This window comes from Varanus komodoensis, unplaced genomic scaffold (genome assembly GCF_004798865.1).
Source record: "Varanus komodoensis strain SLA01 unplaced genomic scaffold, ASM479886v1 scaffold6_2, whole genome shotgun sequence".
NCBI lineage: Eukaryota > Metazoa > Chordata > Lepidosauria > Squamata > Varanidae > Varanus > Varanus komodoensis.
Genome location: NW_025336346.1, coordinates 2,120,254 through 2,144,280, shown reverse-complemented (window position 1 = coordinate 2,144,280; position 24,027 = coordinate 2,120,254). Strand labels below are relative to the sequence as shown.

Here is a 24,027-nt window from a genome sequence, read left to right as displayed (position 1 = left end):
GGTGTACTTGCAAATGCAGCCCTTGCTCCGCACTGCTGCAGCTTCCTTCCCAATGCTCTGGATAGAATTGTTCACCTTTTGCCAATTAGTTGCTTCATAGCAGAATGGTCTCAGAGTAGCTGACGACGGCCAAGGGCCTTATCCTGCTGTGTAAGTCTTCAAGACATCTTCAGGTGTACTGCTGTCGTAGGGCTCTGCCTTCATCTCAAACTGCGAGCTTCCTTTGCGGGGGGAACTGAGAGGAAATAATGCATCTGGGTGGCAAAGCTGCAACACGTGCTCCTTTTGGGCAATAAGTGCACATTTGATTGTCATTTCTTGTGTGACGGTGTGGAAATATACCATTTTCTAGGCACTGGAAAGGGGAATAATTGATGGCTGGGAAAAATGCAGTTTTTTCTCTGGATTAACCTTTTCATCTTGGTCATATAAACCTTGGACCGTAGCCCAGTGAGCACAGCCATTGATGGGAGTCATAGTCCAACACATTTGTAGGAAAAGCATTCCAAACATTTGTTTGGAAAGGCTGCCAGCATTCATTACAGCAAATTTGTTCAGACTGGTGCTCCCCAGATGTGCTGCACTACAATTCCTAGCATTCTTGATCTGGCCATGCTGGCTGGAATGATGGGAGTTGCAGTCTTAACACATCTAGAGGGCACTAGGTTGTGGAAAGCAGCATTTCACCTCTGGCTGCTGTTTGGAGTCTGGTTTCCACAAGTGTCAAACATATTCACAGAATACTACATATGATGGGATTAATAAGAGGTGCTATCATGACAGTATTAATCCTTTTTTTGGTTACAAACATTGCATGACAGATTTATTCCCTGGAGGATGGGCACTCTTCTCCTGCACATATCTAGCCTTTCCAAAACAAGTATCAGTACAGGGATGGCCTGAAAAAGAGGGCCTTGCTCCCACTCTTGCGAACAGAATCAGGGAAGACTTCTAGGGAAGGCAGACAATGCATTGGGATATGTGTCAGCCGATCCCAAAGAAAACCCACAGAAGATTAAATGCAATACTTCTGGCACTGTCTGGCATGCTCTAATAAAAGACAGATCCAAGGTTTGCTCTCCAGAGGGGCTGCATACCTTGCAAACTGACAATTCCACTGGTCATGCCATTTGGGTTACAACTTCCCCCTTTTTTCTTTGTTCTAGGTTCCTCTTGACTGCTGTAGCTCTCTTGTCCAGCTACTCCATCCACTTGCTGCTCAAGTCCTCAGGAATTGTTGGTAAGTACTGCAAACCTGCCAGGAAGCCACACCAGCATGGGCTTAAGTTGAAAGCCAGTGCGGTGTAGTGTTTGAAAGTGCAGGAATGGGAATCCAAGGATCCATGGAGCCGAGTGGGTGACTTTGGACCCATCACAAACTCTCAGCCCAACCTACCTCATCACAGGGTTGTTGCTGTGAAGGTAAGAATGAGAGGAAGAGGAGGATTGTGTAAGCTGTCTTGAGTCCCTTGAAAGGGAAAAGGTGGAATATAAATATAATGAATAAAATAAGTTCAGTGATGGGGTTAGGAATTGATTTATAGAACTCTAGAGGACACCAGGTGACCAGAGACCTTGAGAGGTAAAATGCTACGTAGAACTGGCCCACAGGGCTAGACATACCCTGGTACTATAATAGGAAAAAACTGACATTGTGGTGCAGAATGTTCTCACTGCATGACTTAGCCATGGGAATGTTCTGCTGATTGCATAGGAGAAATCTTAGAGCTAATCTTAGTATATGGTTGCTGGGAGTTAATTAACTGTGTGAGTGCTTGACTTTTTAAAACCACCCCTTAGTAATCAGTGTGATTCCTTCTGTGTTGTCTGACATCTCCCTTTTTCCAAGGGCTGCATGTTACATATGGATATGAGTCATTTCCTCTCCCTCTCTCCCCCCCCCCCCACCCCTCTTTGTAGGAATCCGAGCCTATGAACAGCTGGGCTACAGGGCCTTTGGAACTCCAGGGAAACTGGCAGCTGCCATTGCTATAACACTGCAGAATATTGGAGGTAAGGAGGAAATGGGAAGTGGCCCAGCTGCTGAGATCCTCTCTGCACCCACTTCATTTCCTGGCCTCCCTGGGTCGGAACACACGGCACAGGGAGGAATGCAGCAGGCCAGGGCACTGCTTCCCAGCCTCTTTCCCCACTTGGGCCTGAAGGGGACTTGACATCCCGGTAATTTCTCTCTCCCACCCTCAGCCATGTCAAGCTACCTGTACATTGTGAAGTCCGAAGTGCCTCTGGTCCTCCAGACCTTCCTCAACCTGGAAGAGAAGTCAACGTAAGTGTCCTGCGGTCGGCTCCTCCCCTCACGGCTCCTGCTTCCTTGACCCTTCCGGCCCCCCGGGACAGAGTCTCACACTGCTACACTCAGCGGAGGGCCTGGTGTCCACGCAGTGCAACGGTGCTCAGCATCTCTGCAACAAGATGCATCCCAGGTTGTGGGAGTCGGGCGCAACCACCGAAGTGTTGGATATCCCTGTTCCATCCTCTGTGTTGGCACTGTGCTTCTTCCTCACTTGCAGCACAAAATACCCTCAGGGAGGAGCAGGACAGATGCCACATGTATTGGAGCGAGTGCTGAACATGTGGGAAAAGCAGCACGATTCAGCTTCCCCTCGTTTCTTTGCTTTTGTCTTGAGCGAGCCCCAATGGCTCTGCATCTGCTCCTGCATTTTTGTGGGCTTGAGAGCTCACAACTCACTCGTCATGTGGCAACAAACACTTGTATTCCATGGCAAGAAACCCCGTGTCCAAATCTGGTTCTCCAGCGCTTATGCCCTTGTCACACCTGCCACCGAAAACATGCGTTTGTATCATCACATGCATGCCAGTGTGTACTTATTTTCTGGGGCAGGTGCTTTAAACCTGCAGCCTGGAGAGGAATGGAGGCTTAGTGGTAGACACCGACTTTGCATGCAGAAGGGCCCAAGTTCAAGCCACAGCATCCCCAGGAAGAGCTGGAAAAGCTCTGCCTGAAACCCTGGAGAGCCACTGCCAGGCAGTGCAGATCTGGGGGCCCGCGGACACTCCTGGGAGTTTGAGACACTGCTGTGCGCACTGCCACAAAACACCGAATCAGGAGATCACCACTTTGGGGTCTGCCTATCACATCTTTGGATCTTAGACTGTATCTGGCTAATTTTGTTTCAGGACAGTTGGACGCAGCGATGTCTCTCTAATAAGGGACTAATTTAGCTAATTACTGGTGGTTCAGTGTAGTGGATACTTCTTGCAATCCTAAGTTTGGCCATGTCCAGTAGGAGGATGGGAGGAGGAGGATATTACATGGATAAATCTTGTATTAGAACAGTCTTTAATATTCACTGATGTACATACTCTTGAAAATTATTTAGCACCTTCACGGAAATTAACAGGTAGAAGGGGAGATAGATTCTCTGCACCCTTTGGACAGCTAAATGGCAGATATAAGTTAGTAGGATAGTGCTTATTCCCTCTGATTAAGAACCTTACTTTACGCTTTCAATATACATACACATGGCATAGGGATGCCAACTTCAAATGGATACTTATTTAGAGTTTGCTGAGCTTTTTTGGAAACCCTTCTATATATAGTTGCTAGAAAGTAGTATGCATTCCATGCAAATCCAAGTACAAATATTTTAAAAATGGAAATAAAGTAAACAGTGAGTGCCAACAGCAGCACACTGGGGGGCCGCTTCCTGGGTGCCACTGGAAGTGCCTGTGGGTGCCACTGTGCCCCTTGGTGCTGTGTTGGGGGGCCCTGAAGTAGACCATGCTGGACAGGCTGGACCAGCGCCTGGGTCAGTGCAAGGTGCCTTCCGAGGCTCAGAGGGAGCTGTTGAACGCTTCGGCATGCGGGAAAGGCGCAGTGCCCGGACATCCAGTCCCGCAACCAGGATATCCAGTCCCGCAACCAGGATCAGGCATTCCTGTCGCGTCGCAGCAGAGAGTGCATCTGTGAGATTGTATGTGGAGCCAGGTAGTGGTTGCACAAAGGCTGCCGGGAATGGGGCCAGTCAGTGGGCATTACTGAGGAATATCTGTGGCCGTGGCCTCAGCAAGGTGGCCTGAGCATCTGGCAGGGCTAGAGCCGCAAGACAGCTGGGGCCAACTGGAGCATGGCTGGCTTTGGTGAGCAGCAGCAGGGGGAGGGGTTGGAGCTGGTGCAAAGCCTGGCAGGAATGCGAGGACTGCCACAGGCACCCGCTCACGGAAGCAAGGGGGCACAGCTGCCCTCCCGCTGCCCCCAGTTTCGGCCGGGGCGCCCTTCTGGGAGCAGCACCAGAGGCTGCCCTGCCGATCTCGGCTTTGTGTTTCCAGCCACTCTGGCAAGGCTCAGAGAGGACAGACGGTCAGTCCAGTGCGCCTGGGGGTGTCAGGGCAGAAGATCCTCGAGTTCAGCCGGGGCCACGGGGGCGCCTCTTCGGAAGGCAAGGGGGCAGTGGCGTGGCCAGGCTGAGAGCGGCAACAGCACCTCGCCTCCAGGCCTGCTCGCTGGCTCCCCGCAGCAGGGCGAGTCCCGGCCGGGGGGTGCTCGCGGAATTGCCCCGTGCGTGGGAGTTGGTTGCAAGTGGCCACAGCGCAAGGGGGGATGTGGGCCTGGCAGGCCCAGCCCGGCTGCCCCATGCTGGTTAGGACATCCCTGCAGAGCGAACAGGCATTAGGAAGACGGACGGATGGACTCCTGCACTGCCCGATGGACATCACAGATTTCCTGTCCTTTTCCTCCTGGCCCAGAGCCCTGGCTGAGGTGGCTTTACTGATCTACACCTTACCAGGGCACCAGGGCACCCTGCCTCTCCAGCATCCATCTTCCCTCTCCTTTATTTAATGCCTTCCTCCTCAGCCCCTCCTCCTGCTTGTGGCTCGGCTCTCGGGCACTCCTCCCTCCTGCAGCACAGGGATTTGCCTCCTGCTGGGCCGCCTGTCACAGGGATTTCACAGCATTAAGCCACTACTATTTTTGATTGACGCCACGGCTGAATAAACCCTCCGTGCAGGATTAAACCAGAGTGAACTTCCAGTCCTTGCATGACACATCACTTCCTCCTCAGCCCCTGCTCTGGATGTCGCATCCTGAGCCGTGTGCCTCCTGGCCGCCAGGCTGGGGCTTCGGCAGCACCCTGGCCACCCTGCAGCACTTGACATAGAGGCTGACATTGGCTTTGTTGTGGGGTTCATGCCCTAAACTGGCCCAGCTAGATGGTGGCCTGGCAGCCTGCCTCCTTGGAGGGGCTGGGTTGCAATCAACTCTCAGGGAATGCATTACTCCCAGGTGTCCTTTATGCCCACCTGAGATGTGGCAAATGCTGAGCCACCAGCACAAACCCTTCCCTTCCCCTACTTCTCCCTACTTTTAGGGAGGTTTTAAGCTCAATCCAGCCACAGTTATGGTAGCTTCAGGCTAGGAAGGGATAGCCAGTAATAGCTGAGCCCATGGATCTGAATTCCTTTGGGGAATCTACATGGGCAGGGACTCCAGAATGCAAAGTTTGTCCAACATCTATAAGGCTACATTCGCTGATCCTAAAGAAGCTGCTAGTCACAGTGGCTATGTGCCTCTTTAGGACCAGAGCCCACAAGTCTCTCACTTGTTGGGGAAGGCAAGTGAGAATGCCAGCGCTCTCCTGTGCTACATGGAGCTCTCCCTGTGTGAGCAGAATGCTGCCCAGGATAGGCCTTTGGTCTGACTCTGCTGGTGCTCTGAACTATCCTCAGAGAAGCTCATTTAAGAAAACCGTACATGGCCAGCCTTCTTGGCCGCAGAGCAGAAAACATGGAGTGCTAACATGGAGAAGGACTAGACAGAAGGGATCTGACAGTTAGGGGATATGACCAGAGTTGGATCACTGTAACTTGAAAGGCTAAGATGTGCCAGCTCTGGAGAAGTACCAGTATGTAACTGGAGAACACAGCAGCCAAAGGTTAAATCTGAAAGGCAGGTCAAAGGGCTAAACCAGGTTAGTGATTTCAGAGTAAGACAGCAAAGTTGAGGATTCAGAGTGAGCCCGGCAGGTGAGGAAGGTAGGCAACTGATCATGGGTCCAACAGGGCTTTCAGGTTTGCATAAGAAGTTTCAGAAACCCAGCTGGAGCAGCCTGTAAATCAGATACCCAGGTAGGAGAGGCCTCGTGAGAGACCCTGCTTTTCCTCCTGGGGAGGACCTTGTTCTTCATAGTGCTCCACAGGGCTGAAGAGGCTGCAGTTCTGCCCTCTGGCTGGCTAACCGAACCAGTGCAGGAAACAGGAGACTTGGTATTGTTCCCTTGGGACCCTGAGTTTTGAGGCTCACCATACCTAACAAGGCAATGATCAGTTGCCCTCATAACCCCTTCTGTGTGTCTCTCTCTTTTTCCTTTAAAAAGCACTCCTTGTACCTTTGTGAGTGCTCCAGTCTTCACCCAGCAAAAGCCAGGACAAAATTGGCTTCCAAAATTTGATGTGTGAAGCATGCAAATTAAACATGTTTATATATAGATTGTGCGCCTACGTTGAAAACCTTATTTCATTTGGAGGCTCTACATGCGTCAGGACAGATTTCAGATTCCTTGCTTAAAGCCTTCTCCCCTTCCTTGGCTTCAGGCTCCAGAAAAAGGTCCAAGGTATTGAAATCGCAAAGGGAATGTCTACTGAGAAGTGGAGGAGGGAGGAGAGGGGGAGAGAGATCAGAGCTCTCCAGCCAGTTTGCCTTAGGAGTCCAAAGCAAAGCTATCTTGCCTTGCTTTAATCTGGGGTTATAAGTCCTGACAGGGCCAACAGCTGTAGAGCCCTGCCTTTCCTGGGGGAAATGGAACAATCCAGCAGGATGGGAGATGTCCGTGAGGAAGGCTGCATCCAGAGAGCAGGACATGTTGACTTCCATCTGCCCAGCCCACGTAGTGCTTTGCAGAAACCCAACGTCAGCGAGATGGTGCTGTCACATTGTCACATGGATGCACCTGGGCTCTCTAGTTCTAACGGTGGTCAAGATGCATCCACCCCTCCTCCGCTAGTGCTCAGGGGAACTTTGGAAGGGAAATGTTCTCACCAGTTGTCACATTGTAAAGCTGAGAAATGACACCCACTTTCAAATGCGCATGGTGCCTTCTTCCTGGCTTTGCTGTCAGCTGCAATAAAGGTCCAAGCCAAGCTCAGCTCTAGGAGCACCTCCTCCGAGGGGGAGAGGCGAGAGGCGATCACCTGGCCTGTGTCATTTCAGGTACTGGTACGCGAATGGCAACTACCTGGTCATCATGGTCTCTGTGTGCATCATCCTCCCGCTGGCCCTCATGAAGCAGCTTGGTAAGTCGCCCTGTGCAGGGGCCGGGGTGACAGGCATGCTCTGCAGCCTCTGTCTTGCCTGGGGAGGTAAGGGAAGGTGCTCCAGGGGGCGTGTGCTGCAAGAGGGCACCAACTGCAGGGGCGATGACCGCAACCAGCCCATCCCCATGGCGATGGCATCCGCTTCCCTTGCGGCGGCTCCCATGCTGCCCTGTATGTGTGTGAGAGAGACAGAGAGGGAGGGAAGCAGGGGTGCTGCCTGCCATTTCCAAAAAGCAGGCAAGAGCACACACAGCTCTGTAGGCACCCAGGTCTCCCCCTCCCAGCCCATTGTGCCTGAGGGCCAGCGGGGGCCAGGGCCAGCGGGGGCCAGGGCAGGGCCAGTGGAGGCCAGGGCCAGCAGCGGCCAGGGCAGGGCCAGCAGGGGCCAGGACGAACCTCTGCCTGGGACTGGCGAACCATCACTGGGCTTGCAAAGGGGCTTCCCAAGGGCAGATGTGCCCCACCATATTCAGAGCAAAGTATCTCAAGAACCTTCCAAAAGCAGACTGCTCCTGGTGCTCTCTTCACAACAGCAGCCAGCACCTTTCCCACGGGTCATGCTGGCTGAGGCTGGTGCGTGATGTGGCCTAAGAACAGCAGGTTGAATAAAGCTAGTATAGGCAATATGGGCCAAAGAGAAAGAAGCAGGGAGAGGGAGAGGGTTGTGCTGATTCATGAACCTAGAAATCCGCCTTTACTTCATGGCTGAACCAACAACCTGGGACTCTGTCACTGAACTGTGATCACGATCAGAGCGCCCCACGCTTTCCAGGAAGATTTCAACCAGCCCGCAACCTCCTGTTTTCTCTCTTTCCAGGCTACCTTGGCTACGCCAGTGGGTTTTCCCTCAGCTGCATGGTCTTCTTCCTCATATCGGTGAGTTCTTGCAGGGCCAGCAACACTTTAAAAAGTGCCACTTCTTTATTCAAGGGCACTGCCTTGCGTCGCTACCACATGGACAACACGTTCATTTTAATTGGGCTTCTTCCCTGGTAAGCAGCCATAGATGGCAGCCTTAGGGTGCCATCCTGTGCATATGTAGGCAGAAAAAATGGGCAGCCACTCCCAGCATTTCTGTGTAAACATGCCTGTGAATGCTCCTTTGGTTATTTATCACAGCACAGCCTCCGCATCTCTGCCCAGGGAAAGATCCATTCAGTAGAATGGGCCTTGCACCCATGTAAGTGAGCATAAGATCGAAGGCTTAGTTATTAGACAATTGCATTTCTATTCTGCCCTTCCTGCAATGAGTCCAAGGCAGCACACCTGATTTCTCAGCCCTGCTCTACCTTCAAAACATCTGCCCCTACTAGGGGCATTAGTTGGTTGTGAGCCACCCCCGAGATGTGTCCTCTTCACATCTCCCTCCCATCCTCTACTTACTGTTTTCTAGCTAAATATGGCTTTTCAAAGACCTTTTTTTCTTTTGGCTACTGCTGCCATGCCATAGACCCAAGGAAGGGCTGTGGGAGCTGGAAATATGACCTCGGACCACCCAGTCACCCACTTTAGAAAAGAAACCCAGTACCATCAGCTGTAGATTCCACATGTGCCTTTCCTTGCTGGAATGTCGCTTTCACCAGACCAGGTACAGCCAGCCCCAGAAGCTGGTCTTCAAACATGGCTTCAGGGCTGTGCTTGCCCTTGCCGCTTGGCCAGGGAGCGGCATTTTCTGTCTGCCGCTGCTGCAGGCGGGCGGCTGGGGTTTGGCGAGGTCTGCTGGGCTGTCAGTGTGTGACTAACCAGCCAGTTGCCCCCAGCCATTTTAGCAGCAGCCAGGGAGAGACACGTCACTGCATTCTCGCTCCCTTGTCAGCAATGCTGATCTATTTCTGGGCAAAGGAGCCTCATGCCAGCAGGGTGTGCAGCGATGGGAGAAGGCTGCCAGCACCGACTGGGACCTCAAGAGGATGTCGCCAGGCCTGCAGTGCAAACACTCCCCCCAAAGCACGCCACATTCACTGCAAGCCGGGTGCAGGCCCAGGTGGTACCTGCTATGTATGCACGCCTGTTCCTTTTTTAACTTTTTGGAGCTGCGGTGAACCTCCTAGCCAGGAGAGGTTCTGTATGAAAATCAGTCATGCTGTCACAAGAAACTCCCATCTTCCCCAGCTAGTGTGGCTGGGATAATTGGATTTGTAGTCCAACCCTTCTGGAGGGCATTCAGTTGGAGAAGGATGCCCTAAGGGAATCTAGCAGAAAAAGCTGGCTTTTCCTGGCCTCTAAATAAAGTGTAGCATTGGTGCCTTGCTGAATCCAGCCACAGCGTGATTATTCCTGGGCAAGCCCCCCCGGCTGTGCCAGGTGCGCTCCACGTCAGAAAGGGCTGCAGCCAAACGTTAGGCAAGAATTCTTTTACCCAGGTCTTGGTTTTACTTTGTGGGCTTGATTCAGTAGTTTGAATTGCTTTGATGTGAACTGTTCTGAGGGTAAATTGAACTGTTATTGAGTTTTGAGGAGGCTGGTGTGCTGCTTTGCATTTATTTAATTATAATCAATTAATTCTTTGTCATATTGAATTATCAAATAAATATATGTGGTGACTTAGCACTAATGTACTTGCTGGAGGTGCAGCTCACTGGATTAGGCTGTTGATTTAAATTGGCTTTTTGTATAATGGCCTCTTGCGCATCACAATTCCATTTCCTCACTTGAGGCTCTTGAACTCACTGGCTCTTGAGATCACTTATACTATTGGGTGCTGAGTCCAGCCTTTGAAATCATGAGATGGGCATGGAAATCATAAGCCAGGAACACAGACTAGCTATGAGATAGTTAATTACTTGTCAGCTAAGATGTTCAAAGACATTGCCCGGTGGTTTCAATCACAACAGAGGTGTGGAGTGTTTGTGCTCCAGTTGAAGGAATTGTTCTCAGAATTCTCAAGGAATGTCATGGAATGCTTAAATACATTATGGAATGCTTTCGGACTTAAATCCAGAAGCAGAGCCCAGTTGGATCAGGCAAAAGACCTCTCTAGTCCAGCAACTTGTCTGCCACAGAGACCATCTGCACTTCCACCATTTGCATGAATGTCAGTGTAATGCTCACAATGAACCTCTCCAAATATCTCTGGCCTGTGCATTTTTCCATTGAGCGCTTTGGCCTCTTTGACTGCCTGCCAAGCTCTGCGCCACTCTATATTTCCTTCCTGGTTTGGTTCCATCTCCTTTTGGAGGATGGGAGTAATTTGCACCCTGATCACCTGGGGTTGATGCTTCTTGAACTGGATGCTCTCCAGCTCATGTGGGCTTTCCCCCAAGGGTCATTTTAAAGGTTAGCCATTCTTTCCATCAAGAACATATACATAGTTCAATTATTGTGTCATGTTGAGGCCAATTTAAATAGAAATGTGACTCGGCTATACAAAAAATAGCCAAGTGAAGATGTTGGTGTTGATGTTTTGGCAGTAACCAGGCATTTGGTCAGAACTGGCTAGAGAATTGTACTGATGGTTTCTTGCTCCCACATCAGGTCATTTACAAAAAGTTCCAGATTCCCTGTCCGCTCGTTGACGTGAACACCACGAGCAACCAGAATTTCACAGTAGTCAGCACGAGCAGCTATCAGAGTGACCACACCATCGTCCAGGCAACTGAGGAAGATGTCTGCACTCCAAGCTTGCTCACTCTCAACTCTCAGGTCAGAGGAATGGATCTACTCCAGTCAGCAGGAATAATCAATATTCCACATTCCACTTGCGTATCTAACTCTGCTAATTTTATGTATTTGAACCAAAATTACCGCTGACCCTTCATTGAGAGTTAAATAGTTCTGTGGTTATAGAGCTAACATCAGGGTCAGGCACTGTATAATCTGTAGACATGACATGGTCATGGAAGTGGAGGAGAGTGGTAGCAGTGGCACAAGAATGAATTGCTTGCAGCGCTGTTGAGGTGCAGAGATGATCGTTCAAGGAAGGCTGAAAAAGCTGGTGTTAAGGGAGAATTTGAAGGACAGAGAGGCAGGCAGGCAGGCAGCCTGGCAGACCAAGACAGGGCAGCACATTGAAGAATAAGGAGCAACGTGCACCAAGGTGGCGGTGCAGTGTCAAGAGAACAAGAGATGTTTGAGAAGATCTTGGGGTTTGGGTTGGCCACCGTCACTACCTGATGAGGCAGGTGGGAAAGGGTCTCCAAACCCTACCTGATCCAGGGAACCCTCTTTGTCAATGATACTTGTCCCCACCCCTTCCAGGTATGGCGGCTACAAATATTTATTAGTAAATTCCTTGTTTTCTTGAATTTCTCCAACCCAGCGTTTACTGTAACTATTTGAAGGGCTACAAAGGTATTGATCCAGAGGATAGGAAGTTGCCCAATAGTCCCCTCACCCCACCTCTCTCTCTCCCTTGCAGACAGCCTATACCATCCCCATCATGGCATTTGCCTTTGTGTGTCACCCTGAGGTCCTGCCTATTTACACTGAACTGAAAAAGTAAGTATTTGATCATGGCATTGATCCATTGCAATACTGAAGTGGAGAGGGAGAAGCAGGGAACTGGTGGAGCCGAGATGTTACAGCCTCCGGTTTTAAGGCAAACACATACGTCACACTTCAGGAAACCTTAATAGTTTGCCTCTGTACCGTAGGCCAAACATGGAACTCCAAGCCCCTAAAAAGGCCACCAAGTGGCCTGAATGGTTGGTTCTGTTTAGTAAAGGGGTAAATGCATCCTTTGTGAGACCCCATTTCTTTGAGTTGCTTGCACACAGATTCCCAAGGCTTAAGGAATACCTGATACCTGCCAACGGCTGCACCAGGCAACTTGAGACAGATGACATGCATATCATCAGATCTGCTGCACCCTTGTGTAATTTGGTTTTGCTGCATGAACTGAGACACTTTCAGATCCTGGTGCATTTTGTGTACCTGTGTCGTTAAAGAGAAATTGTTGGATTTCAGCAAGCAAGGACTTGTGCCCTAAACAGTTAGGAGCTCTTCTCTTCAGCGCGGTGTTTCTGGATGTCTTTTAGCCCAACCAAGAAGAAGATGCAGTGTATCGCCAACATCTCCATCACAGTCATGTACGTGATGTACTTCCTGGCTGCCCTGTTTGGCTACCTCACTTTCTATGGTAAGTCCCTTCCACTGTACCTAGGGAAAGGCGAGCACTGGGTGGATGTGGGTGACTTTGCAGAGACTGTGTCCATAACTTTAGAGCCTAACATTTCATCATATGGAGCTACATGTTGTTCTGGCACCCAAATCATTTGTCAGCTCAGAATGGCAAGTGCCAGGGCCCCTTCCACATTTTATGAAGCCTTTCCCATGCTCACCTTTGCATGCCCATTTAGCCTCTGGGTGGCCCCGTCCTGTGTATTTGACTAGAGACCTTCACAGTACGTCCTTTGAATTCTTGGACAGCAAACACAGAGTTGCGGTAACATCCCCATTCCCCATTTCATCTTGTTCTTGTGATGTTGTGTGGTGCGATCCCATGCACGCTTCCTTGGAAAGCACTGCTTCCCTGATCCATGGGATTCGCTGTCCTGCTCATGTGCTTAGTGCTGTATTCACAGTTTGGTGCAGAAATGGGGGCTTACACCTCTCTCCTTTCTAAAGAGCAGTTCTGGGGCATAAGCAAGTGCCCCGCCAAGTGGAGGGCCCAATCAGTAATGCCGGGGCATTCTTGGCTGTCCATTGCAGGCCAGGTGGAGTCTGAGCTGCTGCACACCTACAGCAGAGTGAGCTCGTTCGACGTGCTGATCCTGTGTGTGCGCGTGGCCGTGCTGACTGCCGTGACACTGACCGTGCCCATTGTGCTCTTCCCGGTACGTCCCTTTCGCAGGGATTAGTGAAGGGGATGGCGGAGATCTTCCTACATGATGTCCCCCAGATCAGTGACTGAGTCAGAGGATGGATGCCAATGCAGTTCAGTCTGTATGCCTCTGGTTACCAATTTGTGTAGCTGCTTAACATGGGCAGGAGAGAGGTACAGTTAACTGAGAGCAGACAAAGACAGCGGAGAGAGAGGAAGCACTGGGGTGTATCTTATGCATGTTCAGACATTAAAAAGTCCTGCAGCTCACAGCTAGAAGTTGCAGGGCATTTTTCCTGCCTAAAGTGCCCAGGATTGCACCCGTCACATTTCGTGACCGCTGTGGCAGAGCTGGGAGGTCAAACATTATCCCTGTGTCCCACTTTCTGCTCAGGATTTAGAGGACTTGGGCACTATCTGGCATGTTTAGCCATTTGCCTGAAGCAGAGTCCGTGTGTCTCAGACTAAACTGAGCTGCACAAGGTCTGCCTGGTTGAGTTAAGACGATGGGTTCTGTGTAGGAGCTCAAGTTCCTAGCAGTAGCCACAACCTTGGGATAAAACACCCCTCTGGATTTCTCTTCAAATGAAGGACTTAGGTTGTTTGCCTGTAGCTGGTTGGGATGTAGGGAGCTCACTGGGACATGGACTGAAGGTACAGATGGAGCCCACCAGAGAGCAGTTCAGAAATGAGCACTGGAGTCCAGAACCACTGCAACTTCTCCTGGGTATTGAGTGGTATATAACAGGTGTAGCTTTGTATTAAAATTGTTTTAGCCACCTGATGGTTTTTCAGTGTGGTATATTGGAAACACTTTATGTCTCCATATGTTTCCATGTTTTTATTGTGTTATGGTTCATATTTGGTGACTTCTTGTACACCACCCAGAGAGCTTCAGCTGTTAGGCAGGATAGAAATAAAACAAATAAATACATAAAGCACTAGGCCAGAAGACTATGGCTGTCCCAGTAGACACATTCAGGACGGGGTGCGGGTGTCAAGATAGGCGAAACCATGTGTGGTTGTAACGGAACTGTTTCTGAAGAGGGGTCTCTAACAGCACCTCCTTCTGCCTGCCAGGTGCGGCGTGCGATTCAGCAGATGCTCTTTCCAGACAAGGAATTCAGCTGGATCCGGCACATTATCATCGCCATTGTGCTGCTGACATCCATCAACTTGCTTGTCATTTTTGCCCCGTCCATCCTGGGCATCTTCGGCCTGATCGGTGAGGCTTGAATTCAGGAACTTCCTCCCTGTTTATCTCCGTGCTTGGCACCCTTTGCTTGTCCACTTCCACAGGCTACTTTACCTGTCGCTTCCCTGTCCACTGACCCAGCTGTTTTCGGAAAAGTCATGGAATTCCCTAGATTTCATGTACAGACATAGTCTTTTTAAATAGCAGTTTGCTTTGGCTCAGTCTGGCATTCCTGAGGCACAGTGATGCAGTGTTGGAATCTCCAAACAAAATCATTGGATAGTGGCGGGCAGAAAGCAGATCTCCAGATGCTTTGGACTTCAGTTTCCAGCATTCCTAATCATGGCAAGTTCTTTTGACAAGTCCCAGGAAATCTAGAGATCTGTTTTCGCCTGGTCTTGGAGGGGGTATGCCCTATCTGCCTATATCCTGAACAGACCAGTTTCCACTCTTCCTTTCTTGTGCTTGGATAGTATTTATTTTTAAAAGTTAGTGGTGAAATTCAAGAGGTGAAGGCCATAGACACTGCCATGGGGGCAATCATTTCTTTCCCCTCTTTTAAGACTGTGGGTGGGACTCGCTGGAAGGCCCCTTTCCACAAAGATCAAGGCCACCCTTGTCAACCCCGTTGTTTGCTTGCAGCTTCAAAGGGCTTCCTGTGTGGCTCTCAGACACCCAACTGCTGTGTATTTCCCGTCCGATTTTAAATGCAAGCACCGCTCCGGGTGGGTGTGTTTGTGTGCGAAATCAATAGCTTGTCTGGCCTCTGCCAGGGGTCTGGGGCAAGGCCAGGGACCCGCCAGCATGGCTATTCTGCTTTCCCAGGAAAAGCAAGGGAGGGAGGCCGGCGGGGGGCTGGGTGGGGGTGCTTCCTTTCCTGAGCTCCTTTCAGCCTCCTAAGGCCTGCTCGCTTTGTCTCTCCCAGGTGCCACTTCTGCCCCCTGCCTGATATTCATCTTCCCAGCAATATTCTACATCCGTATCATACCCAAGGACAAGGAGCCCACAAAGTCCCCTCCCAAGATCCTGGTGCGTATTTTAAAATACTGCTTCAGCTGCTGCAGAGAGCCCGCTGTCAGTCCCGCCCTGCATCTACATCAGCTGCTTTCCTCGCAGTGCTGACCGGAGAAAGGCCCTCTGGCTGCAGGCTGTGGGCCCTCTCGCAGGACTGCTGGGGGTAGCTCCTCGGTTATGACCTGTACTGATGGGTGCCCACTGGATGTGGCTAAGTGTTCTGAGGGGAGAGCCAGAGTTGTGGTTTCAGGGAACAAGGTTCTTACGATCATAGTGGCTATCAGAGTGATGAACGAGGCGGGGCTTATTTGCTCTAAATTGTGGAGAGGCCTCCTTCCAAATCTGCAGGGCCCACTGTGTTGGTTACGGCCTTGGGAGAGGCCTCTCAGCCTTTAGAACATGAGAAGAAAGAACTCAGCAGTGGGTGGTTGTGGAGAAAGGAGCATGGCCTTCTAGAGAAGGCTGGAGGACAGGATTCGAGCTGCCAGGCAGCTTCAGCTGTCCTCCAGGCCTGGTGCCTATTTGTATCACTGAAGCTTTTCTCACACAGCTTTTGCTTGAGAAGGAAATGCCTACAAAGGTTTTTGTTGCTCCAGCCACTAGGCTTGCCAGGGGCCAGTTAAAATGAAGAGGCCCAGGGAGAGCTCGTTGGCCGCCATTGCTCCGGGAACAGTTGAGTGCAGAACGCAGACAAACGCGCTCGCCAGCACTGGCACTCCCGCCCTGTGGCTGACTGACACCCTCTTCCCCTCCTCCCTCTTCTCTCTGCAGGCAGCCCTCTTTGCGTGCCTTGGGGTGCTCTTCATGATCATGAGCCTCAGCTTCATCATCATCGACTGGGCGACAGGTGGTGGGAAGAGCGGAGGTGGCCACTAGGCAAGGCCTGGCGCCTTGTGAACACCTTGGGAGACTAAGCTGGCTTTGATACATTTCCTGCCCCCCTACCTCTGCTAGGACTGTACCATAATAGTCCCTGGCTCCATCCTGAGCCAGAGGGCTCCGTTCCGTTACTCAGTCCTCACACCCACCACGGAGCCAGAGGACGCTGCTGACCAGAGCAGAAACTAGTCCCTCCCCCTCTGAGCCTTTGATTTTATCTCCTGGTCTGGAACGGGGCTGTCCGGTGGTGCCGAATGGACATACGAGATGGGGAAAGGGGGGTGGGGGTTGCCATGCTGTTTGTGTCCAGCCAAAGGTGTCCAGTATGGCTGGCCCATGCTGAGAGGACTGGAAAGCCAGTGGGAGGAGCCAAAGGAAATCTGGGGTGGGGACGGGAGGACCGTGGCCGAAGAGCTTGGCGTGGGGGGCTCTGGCCTGGGAGGCCTGGTACCCCACTGACTGGGAGACATGGGGCAGGCCCTCCTGAAGAAGCATTCTGTACAAATGGGATGTGGGTGGTTTGGGACAGGAACACTGGTGTCAGACAAAGAATGTGATTTGGTTTCAGACTTCTTAATGGCTGTGCTGCCTGCCCCAGCCACATGGCTTTCTCTCCTCAGCCCTGCTGCCTCCCTACAGCTTTCCTCTCCCTGCCAGAGATGAGGTGATGCTCAGTGCGGCAGCCACCTGGACCCTGCTGGCTCCCATCTCTCTTGGGAGCCCCAGGCCCTCCAGTGGGATGGCAGGCGGTGGTGGGAGATGATTTGGGGGTGTCGGCCCTTTGGCACAGCCAGTTGGGATGGCCTGCAGGTTCAGCCAGCCGTAGCCCTGGGCAAGACCCCTCAGGGGGCCCCTCTTTCTGTGAATCTGCCTCCTCATCTCCACGGTTGCCAGCCAATGCTGTGCTTCCTCCTCTCTTCCTCATTGGTACCACTTGCTCGCTTGATGTGCAGACGGCCAGTGAGTCAGCAGCAGCGTCACTTGCTCTGCTTCCTGCTCTCCACGGCCGCCATTTTCCGGGCCAGAGTTGGAGGGAGGTGAACAAGTATGGGCTGCTAAGACAGGGGCCCTTGGCAGGCACCTGGCCCCGGCTGGCTTCCAGGGATCCCTTGTGCATGGGAGAGATTCACTTGGCGAAGTGAAGCGGAGAAGGTGAACACGGTGTGGGCCTTTAGGTTGCAGGCTTGCTGTGGGGAGCACAACTGTTTCTCTTCCAAACAGAGTGAACCTGGAGCTGAGGCGGGTAGGCAGCCCCGTGGTTAGTGCATCAAATCCCTCCACCTGTCTCCTTGTTCTACAGGGAAATGGCAAGGAATGATCAGGTATTTAGGAAGCTCGGGTCACGGTTCCTCCTGTGTCCTGTAATTGTTTGTCACCTGATACTGTGTAAAAGGTCTCCATTCTCAAGACCATTTCCTCCCTCCCCATATTGCATCATGGTGGACTCCCTCCCTCCCTCCCGCTAGTGGTTGCTGTATCCGCCCACTGGGAACTGCAGCCCTGTCACCAAGCCAGTCCACCAGCCCAGCCCATCACTAGCACTTGACTGCTGCTAAGTTCAGTAATGTATAGAGCAAGAGTGCACATTCATTGACTTTGCACATGCTGATGTTGCTTTTCGTCCAATTTGTAGCTGGGGTGAGATTCCAGTGGAACTGTATTTGTATAGCTGTCTTCCCAGATTTGGCAAGGACCTTTGCTCCCATTGATTCCTGGCTTCTCCTTAGCATAATTTGTATAGGAGCAGCTCAGCTTCAGTGTACCCCTGACCTAGCAGCCTGGCCTTGATTGTAGCAGATTGGGAAGAATGAATTGATCATCCCTTCTTTACTCTCTGATAATGTCATTTAAAGAAAGAAAAACTAGGGAAAAATTCTTCCATGGCTTCTTCCTTAAGCCAGAGATGGCCATCGCATACTGCATCTCTTTCGGGGCTCTGAAACCTTTCACACCTCATCCTCTGGTGGTCAGCCCAGTCTTTGCAGGCTTGGGCGAAGGAACGGTATAAAAGTAGCCATTGTGACCACAGAGAAAAAGCAGCAGAAGACCTAGGCACACGAGGAGGGGAAAACAAGGACGCAAACAATTTCCAAATGAATATTAGTGACACAGGAAACGGCCTTTTACCAGGGCAGACCAATATTAATCTAGCCGTGTTCTGGCTGACTGTCCTCCAGGGTTTCCAGGAGATGCCTTTTTTACCACTTGTTACGCCTTAAAAGGCTCTGTGTGGTTATTTCATCTGTTCTCGCTCTGAACTGCTTGTCCCTGGTAAGAAAAAGGGTGGAAGAGAGCACAGGGGGTAAGGAATGGAAGGCGGCATCATCGTGACATTCCATGGATGAGGCAGGACAATTTGAAGGCCCATGTAGTCATAGTTGTACCTTTTCTGCTGCACACACTGCGGTAATACCAAGCACAACGGGAGTGGCCACCCTATTAACCCTGACTCTTTTGGAGCTCAGTTGTGAGGAAGGGTCAAGTTGGGAGTAACGACTCGCAGGTCTCTTGGACTAGAAATGGGTGCATTGCTGCTAAGGAGGAAAGGACTGCTGTGTTGCTGGTGGTTCTATATCGTTCTGAGTCTAGGCAATTAGTGCTTCTAGGCCAGCGTCTCACCCAGGCCTGGCCGTTTTTCTATCTGCCTCTGCAGCTGTGCCCGTAATAGCAGCTCAGCGTGTAGGAATGATCGTTAAAGCTTTCCAAGTATAGAGATGAAAGAGCCACCTCTCTTGGTGCTCCATCAAGCTCCTGTTAAAGCCTGAGTGTCAGGTTGGAAAGTTGGCAGCCCTTGCCTCACCTCTGGTGTAGAAGGACCAGTGGACATCTCTGCCGCCTTTAATGGAAAGCTCCCACATTCAAGGAGGATTTGATCATCTGTGGTTGCCGGCTGGCTGCTGACAGTAGCTTGGAGGATCACTGGGAACTTTCAGAATTCCTTTGTAATTTGGGGCCGGAGTTGGTTGCAGCTGTAGGTCATTCTGATTAAGAGCCAAATTATAGTATGCCACAGCTTGGTGTGTACCAGCAAAATTGTTTGATCCATACTAGAGCAAGAAATCTGGCAGATGGAGTACATTTTCAGGTTGCACCTGCTATCACATTAAGTGCAGACTCAGTCATTTCCTGTGACTAAGGCTATATAGGTCTTATAGAGGTATTAAAAGCTACTGCTGGAGGTAGCCTGCTAGTTGGTTCTGCTTAAGCAGTCCAACAAGGAGCAGAATCTTCAGATGAACTGATATGGGGAACCAGCTATATTTCCTGGGAGTAAGAACTTCAGTCACCAGTGTTGCTTGAGAGGAAAGACACTGGGATCCCCCTCTTGCAGCTCCACTTCTCATGGGAGTAGTACCCATGTGCAGCAGAACTCCACATAAGTTTCTGGCCGCAAATGAAAGAGCCGCCAGATCTCTCATTTGCCATGCACAGCAAAAGTCTAGATTCAGAACAGTACATAGACCTTGTGCATAGACGCTCCTGCTGCGTTTGGAGCTGGACTTCAGGTCTGGGAGAGTTTGTCACAGTTGCGCCAAAATGTAGTTTTTGTCCACATTTATGGAGCGCCACAGATTGCACTGCTTGGTAGGTGAAGCGACACTGCCCCCTGCTGTAGCTTGTGGGCCTTGCTGCTTCCAGTAATTTGCACCTTAAAAGGCTGCTGCAGCTTCCCTCTGTTTTGGTTTGCTCCTATTGCATCAAGTATGCAATATTTCTGCATTATTATGCAGAAATCAGGTGGCAGAGAAACATATTAGAAGCATAGGCTGACCAATGCTGCTAAGGAAATAAGAATTTGGCACACTTACACTCTCTGGAATCCTGGCCCAATATCCATTAAAGGCTTGAGCAGCAATTGTGCCTTATCCTCAAATCCCATTGAATGCAATGTCCTTTGCTTGGGATTGTTTCCTTTTAATAAAGTATGGAAAATGTCCTGCATTACTTTCTGCTTTGGAACCATGCAAGACAAAAAGCAGACTGACAAAGCTTCTGCTTCTAAATTAGTACTCTTGAAGTAAATCTTAAAATGAATGGGACTTGGATTTAAAAGTAATTGGATTTTAAAAGCTATCTTGAAGGACAGGAGTGAAAAAAATATTTCCTATGTACATGTGGGGTCCTGAGCTAGTCTAGGTCAAACTGCAGTCAAGCGATTTCTTGCCATTTTTCCTATTATATCTGCTATTATGGCCCAGCTTGCCAAAAGCCATAAAGAATTTAATTCACCTATAAAATGCACCTTATGAATTTCAAAGCTGGGGTGGGGGCTTGGAAACAAACCAAGCAGGATATTTTTTACAGCACTGTGGTTTCAAAAATCATTTTTAAGTCCATAAGTAATTCTTTCTCGGATTTAATAACTATAATGGACATAAATAAGAGATGTATTTTCTTATTTTTGTACTGGGGTGGTGGCTGGTCAATTTGCTTTTTATAAATACTGTATATAAGAGTAGATCTTTTTAATGTATTTGTTTTTGCGCTCAGTAACTCTGTATAGTGTATATATTTTGTGTTTTCGGTGAAGAGAGACTGGATACCTGAAAACCCAGCTGAGCTAAACAAAACTACCAGCTGTGAAATTCAGGGTACTGTTGGCTATTTCTACAGCCTGTTGGCTAGCTGGAAGAGAAACGAAGAGGGGAGACTGCATTGGTAGATGATGTTTGGCTTCGGGTGCTGGGAATGATTCAGTAGCCCTCGCCCCTTGGAGGCCAGCTGGAATCCCATGCAGCTTCATCAACACTGCATGGGCGTAATTCCCATCCAGCACTCACAGAGGCAGCGCAGCCCAGCCCAGCCCAGCCCGCTTCCTGGGCCCACAGGCCATGATGACCATAACCCCTGGAGTGTCTTTCGCCTAGTGAAGGCAGCACCTAGCTGGGAATACGCTGGCACAGAAATGTCACTCTGGGCTGTGAGTTGTCACCCCTGCTCTTAGCAGCCATAGTGGACACGTACAGCCTCTAGATCCCAAAGTCTCCAGACCCTTAAGTCTGCTTGGAGCTGAAGAAGTTGGGGGCAGGCAGGTGCAGAGGGTCAGGGGCACACAGCGCAACAGGTCTGTGCGCTGATCATGATCCAGCAAGGGGAAGAGAAGGGAAGATTTCACAGCAGCTCTTTTCCACAACAGGAGACCTTTCCTGCAGGATGGTGGGTGCCAACTACAACGTTACCTTTGGGGCCCTTGTTGTCACTTGACCATTACTTGAGCACTTGTGGTTCAGTCTCAATGTTAGGCGACGCTAACAGTCTTTTATATATTGTAATATTTATTTATTTTCTGTAACCTATGCTGGGGGCCAGAGAACGCCCAGGCGCTTGCTTGCAACCAGATCCCAGTGGTGCTTGGCTCTACTGAAAGATGCAATAGCAATACAGCAAATCAGTTAGAAAGGGGTATGGTGAAAGATGGACAGCAAATGGGCAGGATTTCCGGACTGGCTAAGATCCTTTGAACAATCCCCTCCTTCTCCTTTTCCAAAGGCAGTTCCAAGGAACTTCTGGCCAGGTGGCAAAGGTCTGTCCTTCCTGTTTCCAAAGAACAGGCTGGCTCTGCTGCCTCGCTCAGCATAGGCCAGTTGTCCGTGTCTCCTCTGTGTCTGATAGAAACCTTTGCAAGGAAACTCAGCCCGGATGGATATCATAGGAATCTCTTTCATTCTGGAGAAGAAGGAAATTGTAGTTCATTTGGGTTTCCTCTCCCACCCGCTTCATTTGGGACCCTTCTGCCTCTCTCAGGGGATGAAGAGGGGCACGGAGAACGATCCTGCCCTCTCCAGGTGCCTGGCCTTTCTGTCAAAGTGTCCCAAGTCAGTCCCATGAAGAGACGGAGGGTGTGGTGCGAGGAGTTTCCTTTCTGTAATATGTACTAGGTGTCAGATTTAAATTATATACTGAAATTAGATCTATATTTGGAAATAAATCTTTTTAATATAACAATAAAGAAAATGTGAAACCTTAGTCTATACCACGCTTCTATGTGTGTGTCTGATGACTGATGGAAAATCCAAAATTGGCTAACCACATGGAGACGGGGCAACTGCAGAAATGACAGTGGGAACCTCCAGAACCAGAAACAGATGCCTCTCCTGCTGAAACCTTAAGCAAAGCGTGTGTCCTCTTCTCCCTGGAGTAAGTGCCATGGTGGCTCTCAGTGAGACTTGTTTCTCAGTATTCATCCTGAGGGCAGCAACCAAAGTCTCATTGCCAGATCTTCTTGATATAATAGTTGGATATCACCGCAAAGGGGCTCACCCAATGATTTGCTCACATTTTCACTTTATTATAAGGACTGGTAGCATTCATACAGTCCTAGATCAAATCAAACCAGAACTTTCCCTGAAAATGAAGCCGAATCCGTCGTACTTCAGGCAGATGGTGAGAAGGCAACAATGGCAGGGAAAGCAGAAGGCAGAAGCAGAAAAGGAGGGCCAGCTATGAGATGGCCTGATGCCCCAGGAAGCCATAGCCTTGGTTTTATGAGTGCTGAGCAGGGCTGTGAAGGACATGATGTTTTGGAGGCTTTCATGCGTAGGGTCACCATAAGTTGGAGATGGCAGCATGTCGCAGCAGCAGCAATCATGGCTGGAAGGAGGTGGGTTTCTGCAAGATGCCATCTGTCAAAGGCTTTTCTATCTTTCTCAGTCAGAGAAAGCGTGCTTCATATCCTGATAATCCACCTCAAGTTTGCATTAAACTAGAAGGAATCCAAAGAACTGGATTTCCAGACCTAAAATACGAACAAGTACTACACATCGTGGGAGACTTAGCAAGTAGCCTTGAGGAGAGACTGCAGCTGCTGCCTGTGCTCAGCTGTTGCTGTTGTTGCCTTCTGCAAGCGATGCACATTCACATGGAGGCCAGGGATGCAAACAAATGAAGGCACAGGTTCACTGCGTAACAGCTGAATAGACTGTGTGGCCCTTCGGATGTTGACCTACCATTCCCATCCGCCTGTACAGGCGGTGGTGAGGGATGATGGGAGTTGTATTCCTACCCCTGCTCTATAACATGGAACATCAAGCTAAAAATGACTGGCTCCTGAAAGCAGAATTCAAGTTTTGTTCTAATGACAGGTTTTGTGCCCCTCCGTGCTCACAATTGGAAAGTGTTTTTTCCCTAGGTGTGAAGCACCTCGTACAATGGAACTGGCTCTGTCAGATGAAGGAAAGAGGACACGATTTATCAGAATACCAGCTAATCCAGGGTAGGCAGAAGGCAGGTCTCCAGATGTTTTGCATTTCAGTTCCCAGACGTCCCACCAGCATTGCCAGTGATCAGGAACGCTGGGAATGGAGCCCTAAACATCTGCAGCTCTACTTTTTGCCCACTCCTGAGGGCAAACAGGAAGGGGAGTTCTGTGGCTTTGTAGATGTTAAACTCCAACAGGTCTAGGCAGCATGGTCACTAGTCTGGTATGCTGAAGGGTGTAGTCCAATAACATCTGGATCCCAGCCCCTGAGCTAAACAGATGGGTCAGTCAACGGAAAGCAACAAACACCTACGTTGTTACCGGCCCCATCCTGCTTTTTCCCATTTATGTGACTTGATGAGGACAGGATGAATCTACAATCTGCATGTGCACAAAGGGAACTTTCAAAGCACAAAGCGTAAACCTCACCATCACACGTAAATGCTCTCTTCAGCTATATTTGCCAAAAGCAGACTTGATATTATTTTGGCATTAAGAAATGTTTTCATAGTACCTTTCACTTTTGCCTCTTCTGCAGCCTCTTATGTTTGCTTATTTCTGTCCAGTCAGACCCCCCTTTATTTCTTTGTGTAATTAGACTGATTATGCATGATGTCCTTCATGACCAAGGTGCTATACAGGGACTACATTAAAATGAAAAGACCCTTACAAGATCCTTTTTTCCCT

General features: G+C 50.0%; 1 protein-coding gene across 3 annotated transcripts in view; it reads left to right on the top strand.

Moving 5' to 3' along the window:
- The window catches only part of SLC38A3 (solute carrier family 38 member 3), a 93,791-nt gene that overhangs the window by 53,913 nt on the left and 15,851 nt on the right, over positions 1-24,027 (top strand). For 2 of the 3 annotated variants that reach the window (XM_044451469.1, XM_044451470.1), the window contains 12 exons: positions 1,167-1,240; positions 1,921-2,013; positions 2,206-2,287; positions 7,190-7,272; positions 8,111-8,169; positions 10,768-10,935; positions 11,651-11,730; positions 12,270-12,370; positions 12,943-13,067; positions 14,135-14,279; positions 15,175-15,278; positions 16,035-22,109. In XM_044451469.1, coding sequence (XP_044307404.1) covers positions 1,167-1,240; positions 1,921-2,013; positions 2,206-2,287; positions 7,190-7,272; positions 8,111-8,169; positions 10,768-10,935; positions 11,651-11,730; positions 12,270-12,370; positions 12,943-13,067; positions 14,135-14,279; positions 15,175-15,278; positions 16,035-16,139 — 1,219 coding nt within the window. In that variant the 3' untranslated portion in view covers positions 16,140-22,109. Of the gene's footprint in view, positions 1-1,166; positions 1,241-1,920; positions 2,014-2,205; positions 2,288-7,189; positions 7,273-8,110; positions 8,170-10,767; positions 10,936-11,650; positions 11,731-12,269; positions 12,371-12,942; positions 13,068-14,134; positions 14,280-15,174; positions 15,279-16,034; positions 22,110-24,027 lie in introns of those variants that run through there. The other variant, XR_006416716.1, reaches the window with a different exon arrangement.